General features: G+C 48.2%; 1 protein-coding gene and 1 pseudogene across 3 annotated transcripts; one reads left to right on the plus strand and one right to left on the minus strand.

The window, feature by feature from the left end:
• Positions 1 to 6,999: 6,999 nt before the first annotated feature.
• LOC124656579 lies at positions 7,000 to 8,306 on the minus strand (annotated as a pseudogene).
• Positions 8,307 to 8,412: 106 nt separating this feature from the next.
• On the plus strand, positions 8,413 to 12,946 carry LOC124652182 (beta-glucosidase 32-like). Of its 3 annotated transcripts, none has more exons than XR_006987627.1 (13): positions 8,413 to 8,618; positions 8,691 to 8,754; positions 8,886 to 8,944; positions 10,438 to 10,513; positions 10,585 to 10,656; positions 10,789 to 10,876; positions 11,011 to 11,266; positions 11,339 to 11,454; positions 11,552 to 11,769; positions 11,853 to 11,875; positions 12,005 to 12,095; positions 12,254 to 12,447; positions 12,623 to 12,643. XR_006987627.1 is itself a non-coding variant. In XM_047191203.1 (13 exons), exons 1-13 carry the CDS (start codon positions 8,490 to 8,492, stop codon positions 12,840 to 12,842), a joined length of 1,443 nt encoding a protein of 480 aa, XP_047047159.1. In that variant the 5' UTR covers positions 8,414 to 8,489; the 3' UTR covers positions 12,843 to 12,946. The 3 variants fall into 3 exon arrangements, 2 of the variants coding, with proteins under 2 accessions (XP_047047159.1, XP_047047158.1); XM_047191203.1 differs by having other exon boundaries at positions 8,414 to 8,618; positions 11,411 to 11,454; positions 12,345 to 12,447; positions 12,623 to 12,946; XM_047191202.1 differs by having other exon boundaries at positions 8,416 to 8,618; positions 12,345 to 12,447; positions 12,623 to 12,946.
• The last annotated feature ends 581 nt before the right edge of the window (positions 12,947 to 13,527 follow it).

Raw genomic sequence — 13,527 nt, forward strand, 5'->3', positions numbered from 1 at the left:
GAGCGTGTCTTGATCTCCCCGGCAACGGCGCCGGAAAAAGAGCTTGATGGCGTGTATTTCACACGTTCGTTGGGCAACCCCAAGAGGAAGGTATGATGCGCACAGCAGCAAGTTTTCCCTCGAGAAAGAAACCAAGGTTTATCGAACCAGGAGGAGCCAAGAAGCACGTTGAAGGTTGATGGCGGCGGGATGTAATGCGGCGCAACACCGGAGATTCGGCGCCAACGTGGAACCCGCACAACACAATCAAAGTACTTTGCCCCAACGAAACGAGTGAGGTTGTCAATCTCACCGGCTTGCTCGTAACAAAGGATTAACCGTATTGTGTGGAAGATGATTGTTTGCGGAGAAAATAGTAAAAACAAGTATTGCAGCAGATTTGTATTTCGAGTATTAAAGAATGGACCGGGGTCCACGAGTTCACTAGAGGTGTCTCTCCCATAAGATAAAAGCATGTTGGGTGAACAAATTACGGTCGGGCAATTGACAAATAGAGAGGGCATAACAATGCACATACATGACATGATAAGTATAGTGAGATTTAATTGGGCATTACGACAAAGTACATAGACCGCCATCCAAGCTGCATCTATGCCTAAAAAGTCCACTTTCGGGTTATCATCCGAACCCCCTCCGAGTATTAAGTTGCAAAGCAACGAGACAATTGCATTAAGTATGGTGCGTAATGTAATCAACAACTACATCCTCGGACATAGCGCCAATGTTTTATCCCTAGTGGCAACAGACACAACACAACCTTAGGGGTTTCGTCACTCCCCAGGTGTCAATGCAGGCATGAACCCACTATCGAGCATAAATACTCCCTCTTGGAGTTAAAAGTAAAAACTTGGCCAGAGCCTCTACTAGAAACGGAGAGCATGCAAGATCATACACAACAGATATGTAATAACTTGATAATTAACATGACATGGTATTCTCTATCCATCGGATCCCGACAAACACAACATATAGAATTACAGATAGATGATCTTGATCATGTTAGGCAGCTCACAAGATCCAACAATGAAGCACAATGAGGAGAAGACAACCATCTAGCTACTGCTATGGACCCATAGTCCAGGGGTGAACTACTCACTCATCACTCCGGAGGCGACCATGGCGGTGTAGAGTCCACCGGGAGATGAATCCCCTCTCCGGCGAGGGTGCGGAGGAGATCTCCGAATCCCCGAGATGGGATCGGCGGCGGCGGCGTCTCAGTAAGGTTTTCCGTATCGTGGTTTTTCGCCTCAGGGGTTTCGCGACGGAGGCTTTAAGTAGGCGGAAGGGCAGAGTCGGGGGCCAGACGAGGGGGCCACACCATATGGCGGCGCGGGCCCCCCCTGGGCCACGCCGCCTTGTGGTGTCGCCACCTCGTGGCCCCACTTCGTATGTTCTTCGGTCTTCTGGAAGCTCCGTGGAAAAATAGGCCCCTGGGTCTTTGTTTCGTCCAATTCCGAGAATATTTCGTTACTAGGATTTCTAAACCAAAAACAGCAGAAAACAGAAGCGGCACTTCGACATCTTGTTAATAGGTTAGTTCCAGAAAATGCACGAATATGACATAAAGTGTGCATAAAACATGTAGGTATCATCAATAATATGGCATAGAACATAAGAAATTATCGATACGTCGGAGACGTATCAAGCTCCTCCTGGGCCTCTGCCTCACCTTCGTCCTCCTCGGCCTCTTCTTCATACTCGTCGACGGGGGGTTCGTAGGCTTGGCCGCGTATGAAGCCGCTGAGGATCTCGTCCCCGACGGCAACCTACGCAACAAGTTACCTACTTTCAGTCGCCGCCGGTGTCTACGATGCACATAACTCATAAAAATTAGGAAACTCACCTCGTCGTCGCCCATGGACACGTCGGACGCGCTGCCGAACACCTGGTGGGTGCTCGTGCCCTTGTCGGGGAAGAGGTCGTGGGGAAGGCCGGTGCCGTCTGTCACGTGGCCGTCGGTGTGGCGCAGGTCAGGCGACGAGTTTAGGTCGACGGAGAAGCGAAAGGCGTCGCTTCCCCTCGCCGCCGAATCCAGCGAGAACGGCGCGTTGTTGTCCAAGGTCATGTCGTTGTCGGGGCACTCGAGGGAGTAGCGGGCGCGGCCGTCCATCTGCGACAGACGCATCTGCGACAGCGACGACCCCTCCGCGTAGTACCCCGCGTAGTACCCCGGCGACAACGGTGAGCTCGAGACGTTGCGGCTGGTGGGCAGCTGGCTCCCTTCGGACTGGCCGCCGCCCAAGCTAAGACAAATGTTGGCAGCAGCCACCGCTTTCGCGGCTTCAAGAGCAGCGATGTGGCGCCTTCTGCGGTCAGACGTCATCATGGAGCAGCGGAGGTTCTCATCGTCCCACGCCTCCTGCGACATGTTCGCCGGCTTCTCCTTCGGCGCCATGGCGCGTGGCTTCGGCGACACCTTAATCGGTGCCTTCGCCGGAGCCTTTCTCCTTGGCGTCATGGCGGCGGCGAGGGTTTTTCGGGTTGGAGGCTGGATGGGAGATGGAGCGGCGGGCGGAAGAAATGAGCGGTGGAGGCTACGGGGTTTTGGTGGAAAAGAGGTATAATTTTGGGATGGGTGGCTGATAGGCGGCTCCCACACCCAACATTTTCCGCCTCGCGAGGCGCCGGCGCGCCCGATTCGCGCCCTTCGCAAAGGGGCCAGCACGGGGTTGCCGGCGCTATTTGGGGTGCGCCGGTGTGAGCCCGTTTCCGCTCCCGGCCCCCCAATCGCTATCGGGGCCGCTATGGTTACTGAAATGCTTTTATGATCTTCAAGGCGCAACTTAGCTAATAATCTGTGAAGGTAAGTTTTAAAGGCATCTCCAACACGGCCCTTCATGGATTAAAACGCGCCAGACTGACGCGCGTCTGGATGGGTTAAAATGGAAAAAATCCGGCCCAGCGCGCGGACCCATCCCTAAAACGGGTAGCCGTGGCGTCCGGGACGACCCAAATCTGACCCAAATCTGGGCCTCGTTTGCGTCGCTGCGGACACCGGGGGCTGGCCGCTCGTGTCCTCCCCTTGTCCTCCCCTGGCCCACCTGTCTGCCTCACAAAACACAGCCCCCTCGCACACATCTCCCCCCCGCTCTGCCGCCACCCCAGGACCGGCGATTTGCGATCGCTGTCGATGCCGGCCACCGACGTTGAGACGCCGACAAGCGGTGCGGAGGCATAGGACGCGGTCCCGCGCTTTTGCGCAGTGCTTCCGCGGCCTCATAGCCGCGTCGGAGGACGTCGTCACCGACGCTATTGTCCTCTCGCCATCGCGAGACCTCCCGCCATCAGTAGCTTCGTTGTTGCCGCTAGAGTTGAGCTCTCGTGCACCGTGCTTCCAAGCTGCAAGTAGGCCGGGATGGCCATTGCCTCCATGTCCCTACGTCGGTGTTGGATTGCCTCCGCCTGCGAGGTGTTCGATGAAATGGGCGAAACTAAAATTTTTCCCATTTCATCTGTAGATCATGGCGGACGGTGACGACGAGTTCTTCTTCAAGAACTTCATCGACACATCGTCAGACGAGGAGTCTGACGAGAACTTTCTCACGGAGGCTGCGTTGATCATCCACGAGCACAATGTCGCGCAGATCCCCGTGTACTCGGGATCCTTTCCGGGGCGCGTAGCGGACATGGACCACAAAAGAGAACGCAACCACGACATGCTCTTCAACGACTACTTCTACCGCAAGGCGTTGTTCACGACGGTCTTGTTTCGTCATCATTTTCGGATGCCCAGACCGTTGTTCACCCAGATAATGGATGGCGTCAAGGTGTACGATGACTACTTCGTCGCCAAAGTGGATGCAATTGGCAAGGTAGGCCTCTCTTCGTATCAGAAATGCACGGCAACGATTAGGATGCTCGCATATGGTGTTGCCGGTGATTTCGTAGGTGAGTACATGCGCATGAGCGAGTCGATCTGCTTGGAAGCGATGTACAGGTTCTGCAGAGCAGTGATCGGTGTGTTCGGAGAACAATATGTGCGGCAACTTAATGTAGAGGACACAACCCGTATGTTTTCAATCAACGCTTGCAGGGGGTTTCCTGGGATGCTTGGCAGCATAGACTGCATGCACTAGGAGTGGAAGAACTGCCCCTTTGGTTGGTAGGGGTGTACAACGGCCATTCAGAATGGCCGGCTCGCACAATGACATCAATGTGCTGCAGCACTCTCCGGTGTTTGATAGGCTAGCGGACGGTCAGTCCCCTGATGTGGATTTTGAGATTAATGGCCACCACTACAACAAGGGGTACTACCTTGCTGATGGTATCTATCCACCTTGGACTACACTCGTGAAGACAATCCGGCGTCCTAACTTAGAGCAGGTGGCAAGGTTTTCCAAAGAGCAAGAGGCAGCCCGGAAAGATGTCGAGCGGGTGTTTGACATCCTCCAAGCTTGTTGGGCTCTCGTCAGACACCCTGCTAGAGCATGGAGTGTGCAAACTATGTGGGAGGTGATGACCGCTTGTGTAACCATGCACAACATGATTGCAGGGCCGGTCCATGCATATTCAGGGCCCTGGGGCAAGACAATAAAAAAGGGCCCTTCTCAACAAAAGAAACACTTCACAATGCAATATGTTTCAAAGGAACCCAATACATAACATATACTGATGGTCTTTAAACTACAAAATTCGCACCACAGATTATATAATTGTAACATTTCAGAGAACTACATAATGACATCAAGAATACAATATAGCTCTACAAATGATCGATCTTCTAAGTGCCACAAAGAGACCATCATTTCATCAACTAACCTGCAAAACAAATGATCTTGTCATAACTGATTTCTAGTTGCAACTTAAATCATTTTCTATCCTCTTCAATCTGCCATGTTCTTCACTAGAATAAAAATCATCCAAAGGTTCCTTCATAAGACATAAGACATAGTAAAGCAACTTTTTCCATTTCGAAAAAGTAAAGCAACTTTAGCACTTGTTTATTATGGAGTAACGAATACTATGATGATCAGGTTTTGGAGAACTTTTCTAATCAATCTGCAATGCGCTCTTCAGTATGTGGGCATGTGGATGAGTTTGAATTATCAATGGCGATTCCTTGATCTGCAGCCTGTAAAACTCAGCACGAAGAAGATCGCTGGCTCATTCCGGTCCCCTATTCTTCTCCAAATTTGGCCACTGCTGTGTTCACGCTCAGATCCAATGGGACCTTGAATAACAAGAACGGGCCTAAGAAGAGAAGAAGGAGAATGAGAAATCAGAGCTAGGAAGCTGAACCACGGGAGAGAGACTCAGCCTTGATGTGGTCCTGTTCTTGAGGATGGAAAGAGAGGCAGCGATTGGGGAACGAAGTACAAATAGCACTGTTTTCTTCATTGATGGATAGTTGGATCGATTCGGCAACCTAGGAATTGGAAAGGCCTGGGCAGGATTTGAGGCGGTGGTGCTATTCTGATTGGAGAATTAGGAGGGAGCCGGGAGGAGGAGTCAACCACGCGACTACAGAGGAGAAAAGTGGACAAGATGGGCGATTTTTTTAGGGGAATAACGATGGTTGCCTGGTGTGTTGGACTACTACTAGCTAGGCCGGGGCCCCTTCATCCCAAGGGCCCAGGGCGGTCGCCCCGTTGCCCCGCCTTATGGGCCGGCCCTGCATGATTGTTGAGGTAGAGCGAGATGATTCACTGCTTGATAATGACTGGGATGGCCAGAGAGAGTTGGTTGCTCCTCAAGGTGGTCCGGCATCATTCCAGGATATCCTTCATGTGCACCACGAAATTCGGGACTCCAGGCTGATTTGGTTGAGCACATGTGGGCGCATGTTGGCAACAATGCTGCAAACAACAACAATGAAGAAAATCCCGAAGAAAACAATACCTAGGCCATTTGTACCATTTTACATTTTTATTTGAATAATACTTTGTTATTCAATACGTGGACAATAATCTTATGTAATAAATCTTGAGCATTTAAACTTATATATATATTTTTTATGATTTTTTATGCATTTATTTTGAATTTAAAGGAAAATACCAACTTCTATGGTCGCGACCCAAATCTGAACGCGTTTGAAGTAGCGTACGACCCAAATGAACACGCGTACACGGAATACTGTCCGTGTGTCCGTGCAGCTACCCAAAGTCCCAAACGGTCCAAAACAGATGGCCCAACATGTATGTTTGGGTTGCAGCGTTGAATATGCCCTCAGAGCTAATACCATCAGACAAGTTTATGTATCCTTTGGTATACGGGGATTATGCCCCGGTAATGAGGAGGAGGGGGGTCGGTGCACGGTTGCCAGGGTTGACACCGGAGCAGTCGAAGAAAGTGTCTGGATCATTAGATCATTGGAATCAAGCACTACCCCAATACTCTCACTGTCTCACACGAGCCAACAAGAACGGTTTCAATTACACCTAGGCATTTCTCGGGCTGGGTCGGGCCCAAAAAAATCCGAACCTAAATTCCTAGGCTCGAGCCTGGGCCAGCCTGACCTTCAGGCTTACAAACTAGGCCTAAACCTGGCCCGAACAGACATAAGCCCAGTCCGGCCCGACAAGCCTACCCGAACTAAGCCAAAACCATGTTTCTTGCAAGCCCGAGCTCAGCCTGGCCTAATGTTTAGGCTCCAAATTCAAGCCCGAAACCGGCCTGGCATGCAAGCCCGGTTCGGCTCGGGATTTTCAGGCTGGGTCGGGTTGGGCCGTCCGGGCCGAGCTGTCCTTGCTCAGGTATAGTTTCAATCTAAAGCTGAGGGACTACTATGCCAATGCAGCCGTTATTCTGGGTAATTAGATTCAACAGCTGCTCTACTTGTCAGTCAAAATCAGCGCTGCTTACATTATTCCGCATTTTCTTCATTTCTTTGCCTGGATTCAGTTCCACTTACATAAATTCAAGAGGTATATATATGCTATAGTGAAACAAAGTATTTCGGTAAACACAACACATTAGTCGACGGAGAGCGCGCCTCCTCCTGACGTAGTTAATTACATCGTAGGCAATGGTGCATCCGTCGCTGCTCGTGCCGACAATGAACTAGACGACGCCATTCTGCATGATGCTGCCGTCGGACTTGATGACAAATTGGCGAAAGAAGAGGTCCTCGCTTCTGTCATCTGGTGTGATGAAGCCGAACCCCCTGGTCATGTTGAACCACTTCATAGTTACCTTCACCCTCTCTGACATCTTGCGCCCCCAGCCATCATAGCCGCCCCCATTGCGCAGTCCGCGATCATCATTAGGGCGGGAACCGCTAGAGAGCGGGCCTCCTCCGACCTTGGTTACATCGAAGGACCTAGTGCGTCCGTCGTTTCCGGTGCCTTGAGGGCAGTCCCTTAAGATGTGACCCTTCTGGCCGCACCTGTAGCAGACACGGCCGGTCCACCACCGTAGCGCCACCTATCGCCGTAGCCGCCCTGAGGGCAGTACCTGGAGATGTGGCCCTCCTCGTTGCACACGCGGCCGCCTCCACCACTGCCGTAGCGCCCCCCGCCACCGTAGCCGCTAGGAGGGCAATACTTGGAGATGTGGCCCTCCTCGCTGCACTTGTAGCACACGCGTCCACCGCAACCACCACTGTAGCGTCCTCTGCCGCCATAGCTGTTGTGTACTCAGCGATCATCACCGGGGCGTGAGCCGACGGAGAGCGCACCTCCTCCTGGCATAGTTACATCGTAGGCCCTGGTGCGTCCGTCGTTGCTAGTGCCAACGGTGAATTCAACGGCGTCATTGTGGATGATATATATCATGTGAATCGATGACAAACTGGCGAAAGAAGAGGTCCTCGCTTCCATCATCTGGGGTGATGAAGCCGACCCCGCTGGTCATGTTGAACCACTTCACGGTCCCTTCACCCTCGCCGACATCTTGCGCCGCTGCTATAGAAACAAAAAGCCTAGCAAGAATACCCTAGCTAGATGGGTGTGGAAGAGGTGCGAGGTAGCAAAACGCTTTGATCTAGGATTCTGGATAGAAGAGCACAAAGAATTGCACCGATCCGACGAGAAGATATGCCAGCGTACGTGCTCCTATATCACGGCAACACAGCTATAAAGCGCCCCAGCACGTTTCGTCCGTTTCCCCGATGATCAGAAGTACGAGTACTGCTGTCGGTTCCAACTTCCAAGTAGAGCACAAGAGCCACGAAAGGAGATGCATGGGGAAAAAAATACAAAATGGAAATCTTAAACCCGATTTGTCACTTTGTTAGCCCGTCCTTACCTACCGCTACCGGGCCACCATTTCACGTTTCTGATAGCGGCCGAGGAACTCTGGGATCACTCTCGCGGTCGCGGTGATGAACCGCCGCCGGCAACACTGCAGCAGACGAGGTTTCTTGACATGGCGAGCGTCACTGTCTCTCTCTCGCTGTTAGCTTCTACGAATATATCCCGGCCTAGTGTGCACACGGTAATACGTAACACACATCTTCCATTCCATTCCATTCCACATGTTTGGTGCGTCCTTATCAGATAGGATGAGAAGCCTTATATGGCCAAGATCAGACGTGGATCCAGGTGCTGATTATGGCGCTGCTGCTCTTCTCTCTCTTCCGCTTCCTCTGCCTCGCAGCCTTGCAGAGAGACGCCGCGGCGCTCACCCGCCGCTACTTCCCCGACGGGTTCATCTTCGGCGCCGGCACCTCAGCTTACCAGGTACATACCTCTCTCTGTATGGGCGCTGTCAACGTCAAAACACTAATCTCTTGGATTGGGTGGATGCCTTAGGTGGAAGGGGCGGCTGCAGAAGATGGAAGGAAGCCAAGCATCTGGGACACCTTCACACATCAAGGTCGATTCAGTTTATGTTTGCTTCATCATCATGCCATCGTGCATCAGTTAATAATTCAGCACCTGAGCATATCTTGTGATGCCTCCTCTAGGATCTAATTTCTGGGATTTATCGATACATGTCATTGACAGGTTATTCCCCTGACAAATCCACTGGGGATATTGCAGCAGATCAGTATCATCATTATAAGGTTAGTCTTGGGATACATCGCTAATATATTATACTATATACTAAAAGCATGATATAGAGGTCTAAAATACAGACACCACCTTAATCCACATCATGGTAATTATTTTAATGGTACAAGATTTAAAGATTTTATGTAACATATATGAGTTTAATTATATTTTGTGGACATACTCCTCATATGTCAACTTTAACACGTATATGCCAGCATAGTTTGAGGGAAAAAACACGCACGATCTAAATTGGAGAAGTGCGTACCGAGACACCGCATAAGATAAGACGTGAAGAAACCCTGATCAATAGAGATACACCGCTAATATATTAAAATTTTCCTTCTCAGATATTGTGCGGCACACAAGAAGGCATAATAAACTGAACTATTTGAAGACATATGTATTTCACTATCGTTATACCTATATGCGAAGACAAATTACTTAGATCGTAACTTAGTTTTTCATGGTTAATAAAAAAAATGTGGTAAATATTAACCAAATTTCGAACATGAAAACCATGCTTAAACCATGAACATTGCTTAAAACGTGTTAAGCATCGAGTGATGTTTAGTTAGACATGGCTCACACCTTAGTGACAAATCTTGAGAAAAGGAAGGACTACCAATTTTGAGAGCAAAAGAAGGTGTCGGTATTGACATAAGAATTTTCATGTGTGTTGGGTGCACATAAGGATCCAAATTAATAGATGACTAGGATAATATCTTTTAGTAGGATACTTGGATTTGAAAAATGACAAGTGGTGAAAGACACGCGATAAAATCGGGTAATGGTTAATAAGATGACGGCACAACCAGTTTTTCTCGAAAAAGAGCGCTTTATTACTTCAGAGTTTGACGTAATACACCCGGCCTCTGCATAGCTAGCATGCACACAGCCGTTCGCGGATACAACCAAACATAAAAGGTTCAACTGTAAGTAAAGCTCTCATACAAAGGTGAGGAAATCATGGTGAAGGAGCCGCAATCCTCAGACTATGCAGCCACCCATGTTGGATAATAAACTCCTTGGCCGAATTCTCCAATCGTATAGACACCTCCATGTGAATAGGATACAAAGATACATGTGAATAGGAATGTAGAACATATGGATCGAAGGGTGGAAGATACCGACGAGTGGGTTAAAAAGATCAAATGGACAAATATGTGACTACTACTTTCATTATATATACTTATTTAATATGACTGCTTACAAAAGTCACTTTGGTCATCATATGTTCTTTCTTTTCATACATGGTTAATTATTCTCCTACAAATTAAAGATGATTTCCCCATGAGTGATATTCTATTAGCATAATATTTATTGTGACATAGAACCTTTGAAGTTCTAAGCGCATAATATTTTTTTTTGTAAGGAACCATAAAATCTTTTAGACACTTTCATTCAGCCCTCATATTTGTGAGGACGACTGTGTTAGTTAATTGAAATGATACAAATGGGATATGAGCAGATGCTAACTATTTCAAATGTTTTTTTTTGACATTAGGATGATGTAAAACTTATGCACAAGATGGGTTTAGATGCGTACAGATTCTCCATTGCGTGGCCGCGGCTTATTCCAAGTATAATAACCTTGTAATAGCTGAGTAGCATATCTCTCACATGTTATGATAATTAATGCTACATTGTGTAGATGGAAGAGGAGAAATCAATCCAAAGGGCTTGGAGTACTACAACAACTTAATAGATGAATTGATACTACACGGTAAAGATTAATTTGTCTATCTGACATGGCATGAACATGTTGCAGTAGTGTCAAACTACCCTGCTTGTTGCAAGTTCACACAGATAAGGACATGTTCTTCACTCTGATCTTGATTTCTCACATGTCTTGCAGGCATACAACCTCATGTGACAATCTACCATTTAGATCTCCCTCAGTGTCTTCAGGACGAATACAATGGACTACTCAGCCCCAGATTTATGTAGGTGCAACCATTTTGGCACGACAGGATACCTGCAAAACAAGACTGAATTATGATGAAGATACATAATTTTGTAGATGAAAGATGCATATTTTTCAGATGCTCTTAATTAATTTGAATGTGCTATGATACAGAGACGATTACACTGCATACGCGAACACCTGCTTCAAGAGCTTTGGGGACAGGGTGAAGCATTGGGTCACAGTCAACGAGCCCAACATCGAGACTATAAGTGGCTTCGACGACGGCACGCTGCCACCACGGCGCTGCTCCTATCCGTTCGGCGCGAATTGTACCGGAGGGAACTCCACAACCGAACCTTACATAGCCGCTCACCATCTCCTGCTTGCACATGCCTCGGCAGTATCACTGTATAGAGACACCTACCAGGTTCGTCACAATAGATATTGTAGTTGATACGGGTAATTAACATGACCGTGCTTTATTATGCTCACTCCATAGGTAACTCAAAAAGGACATATAGGAATTACCCTCTTGGGCTTGTGGTATGAGCCTGCTACCAATACATTGCAGGATGCAGCTGCCGCAACCAGGATGAATGACTTCCACATTGGATGGTTAGTACTAGTGGTCTTTTGGTTTGCTGAAAATCTGTCATCGACAATGTCTTCAAAGCATAATTTAGTCGTAAGTTCTAATGCACTTGCTGGGCAGGTTCATGTATCCTTTGGTGTATGGTGATTATCCACCAATAATGAGGAGCAGGGCCAGTGGACGGATGCCAGGTTTGACAGTGGAGCAGTCGAAGAAACTGTCCGGATCGTTCGACTTCATCGGCTTCAACCACTACCCTGATATTCGAGCACGAGCCGATAAGAGCGCCTTCAATCTGGAGCAGAGGGACTACTACGCCGACGCAGCCGTAATTTTAGGTAATTAAATTAAGCAGCTGCTCTAACTGTCAATCCAAATCAGCATTGCTTGCGTTATGCAACACTTTCTTGCTTGGAATCAGATCCGCTTGCAGATATTCAAGAGGTATATATACTGCAATGAAGCAAACTATTCCAGCAAACACATCACATCAGCCGACCTACGGTGATGATTTCCTTCCTTATCTTCTGAATTGTGAGGTTTGTAAATTTTGTTGATGTATAACATGTGCAGGGCTACGTTGAGCCTCCTTGTGCTTTAGGGAAGCTACTGGAGCACCTGAAACTCAAGTACGGAAATCCTCCAGTCATGATCCATGAAAACGGTAGGCCACTGTTCGATTATCTTTGGCATATTGATGTCTCACTCTGGGAGTTTGATCGAAAAATAAGTAGGTGGGAAGAAAAGAAACGAAAAACCTAAATTATCAAGTACTACTTGACTTCTCTTGTTGCATGTATTGTCTTGTTTTCTGAGGACAAGCTGGCACTGACACATGAACTGGAAAGCAAAACATGTTGACCTCTGTAAAACAAAAGCAAAGACATGGAAAATCTCTTGTTTCATGATTCAGGATACGGAGACATCCCCAAGATCCCTAGCAAGATCGAGTATGATGATGACTACAGATCAGAGTTCCTGCAAAATTACTTGGAAGTTCTATACCTGTCCATACGGTCTGTACATCTTCCTACATATATATGGTGTTTGCTTATAGTGATCAAAATGCCCATCATAAACTCCAACTGAAGCCATAACCAGAAAAGGAAAAAAGATACGAATTCACCTAAAACTCTTGAGATCTAGTTATTCTTGATATAGTTTATGAGAGAGTCAGTATTCTGGTTGCAGGAACGGATCGGATGTACGGGGATACTTTGTATGGTCATTTCTGGATGTGTTTGAAATCCTCTATGGCAATGTCAGGCGCTTCGGCCTGTTTGGCGTCGACATGAACTCCAAAGAGAGGACGAGGTACATGAGGAACTCTGCCCGCTGGTACTCTGGCTTCCTCAATGGCGGCGAACTACGGCCGGTGTCGCCTTCCAGGAAAGCCTATGGTGCTGCATGATTTGGCACACAAATTGTTCATTTTTCTCAAAACTCATGTGGGAACATAGAGTGCCTGACTTTATACACGGATTTGTTTTTAGAAATTACAAAATTTATATTTTATGTATTTTTTTATAATAAGTTTGTATGCCTCCAGGAGCCAAAACATCACATGTTTTTCTGTTGGCCTAGGCCGTCCATCCAAAATAACCACATGTTTATGTGCCGAGCCATTTAGGCTACCTTGCTATACTACCTCTCGTCTTCTCGAGACCCTGGGAAGAAGTCTCATCGTCACCTTCATCTCCATGTCCAAGCATGGGCGCCGCCGTCTTGACAGTTCACACCTGACCACGGCAACCGATGATTGTTTTTTTTTGAAACTAGGCAAGAGGCTTGCCATTCATTGATGGGATATAGGAGAAGAGAATGGAGTTTATGAGGAAACCAGCCGAAAACCGATACAACACAATACAACACGCCGGCCCCGAGACCGCGCACCACACGAGCCGACGGCCTAGCCACCCCAGTGGCCAAGGCCGACACCCAAAAACACCTCAAAATGCAACAAGGCGGAGACAAAACACGGAGCCGCCGCTCCGACATCCACGCCGACCCCTGGGGCCGCGCACCACCTAGCCGAAGACAAGCCGAGGACGAAACCGACAAGACAGACAACACGAACAACAAACTTGCAGTGAATG

Source organism: Lolium rigidum, chromosome 5, assembly GCF_022539505.1.
Source record: "Lolium rigidum isolate FL_2022 chromosome 5, APGP_CSIRO_Lrig_0.1, whole genome shotgun sequence".
NCBI classification, from domain to species: Eukaryota; Viridiplantae; Streptophyta; class Magnoliopsida; order Poales; family Poaceae; genus Lolium; species Lolium rigidum.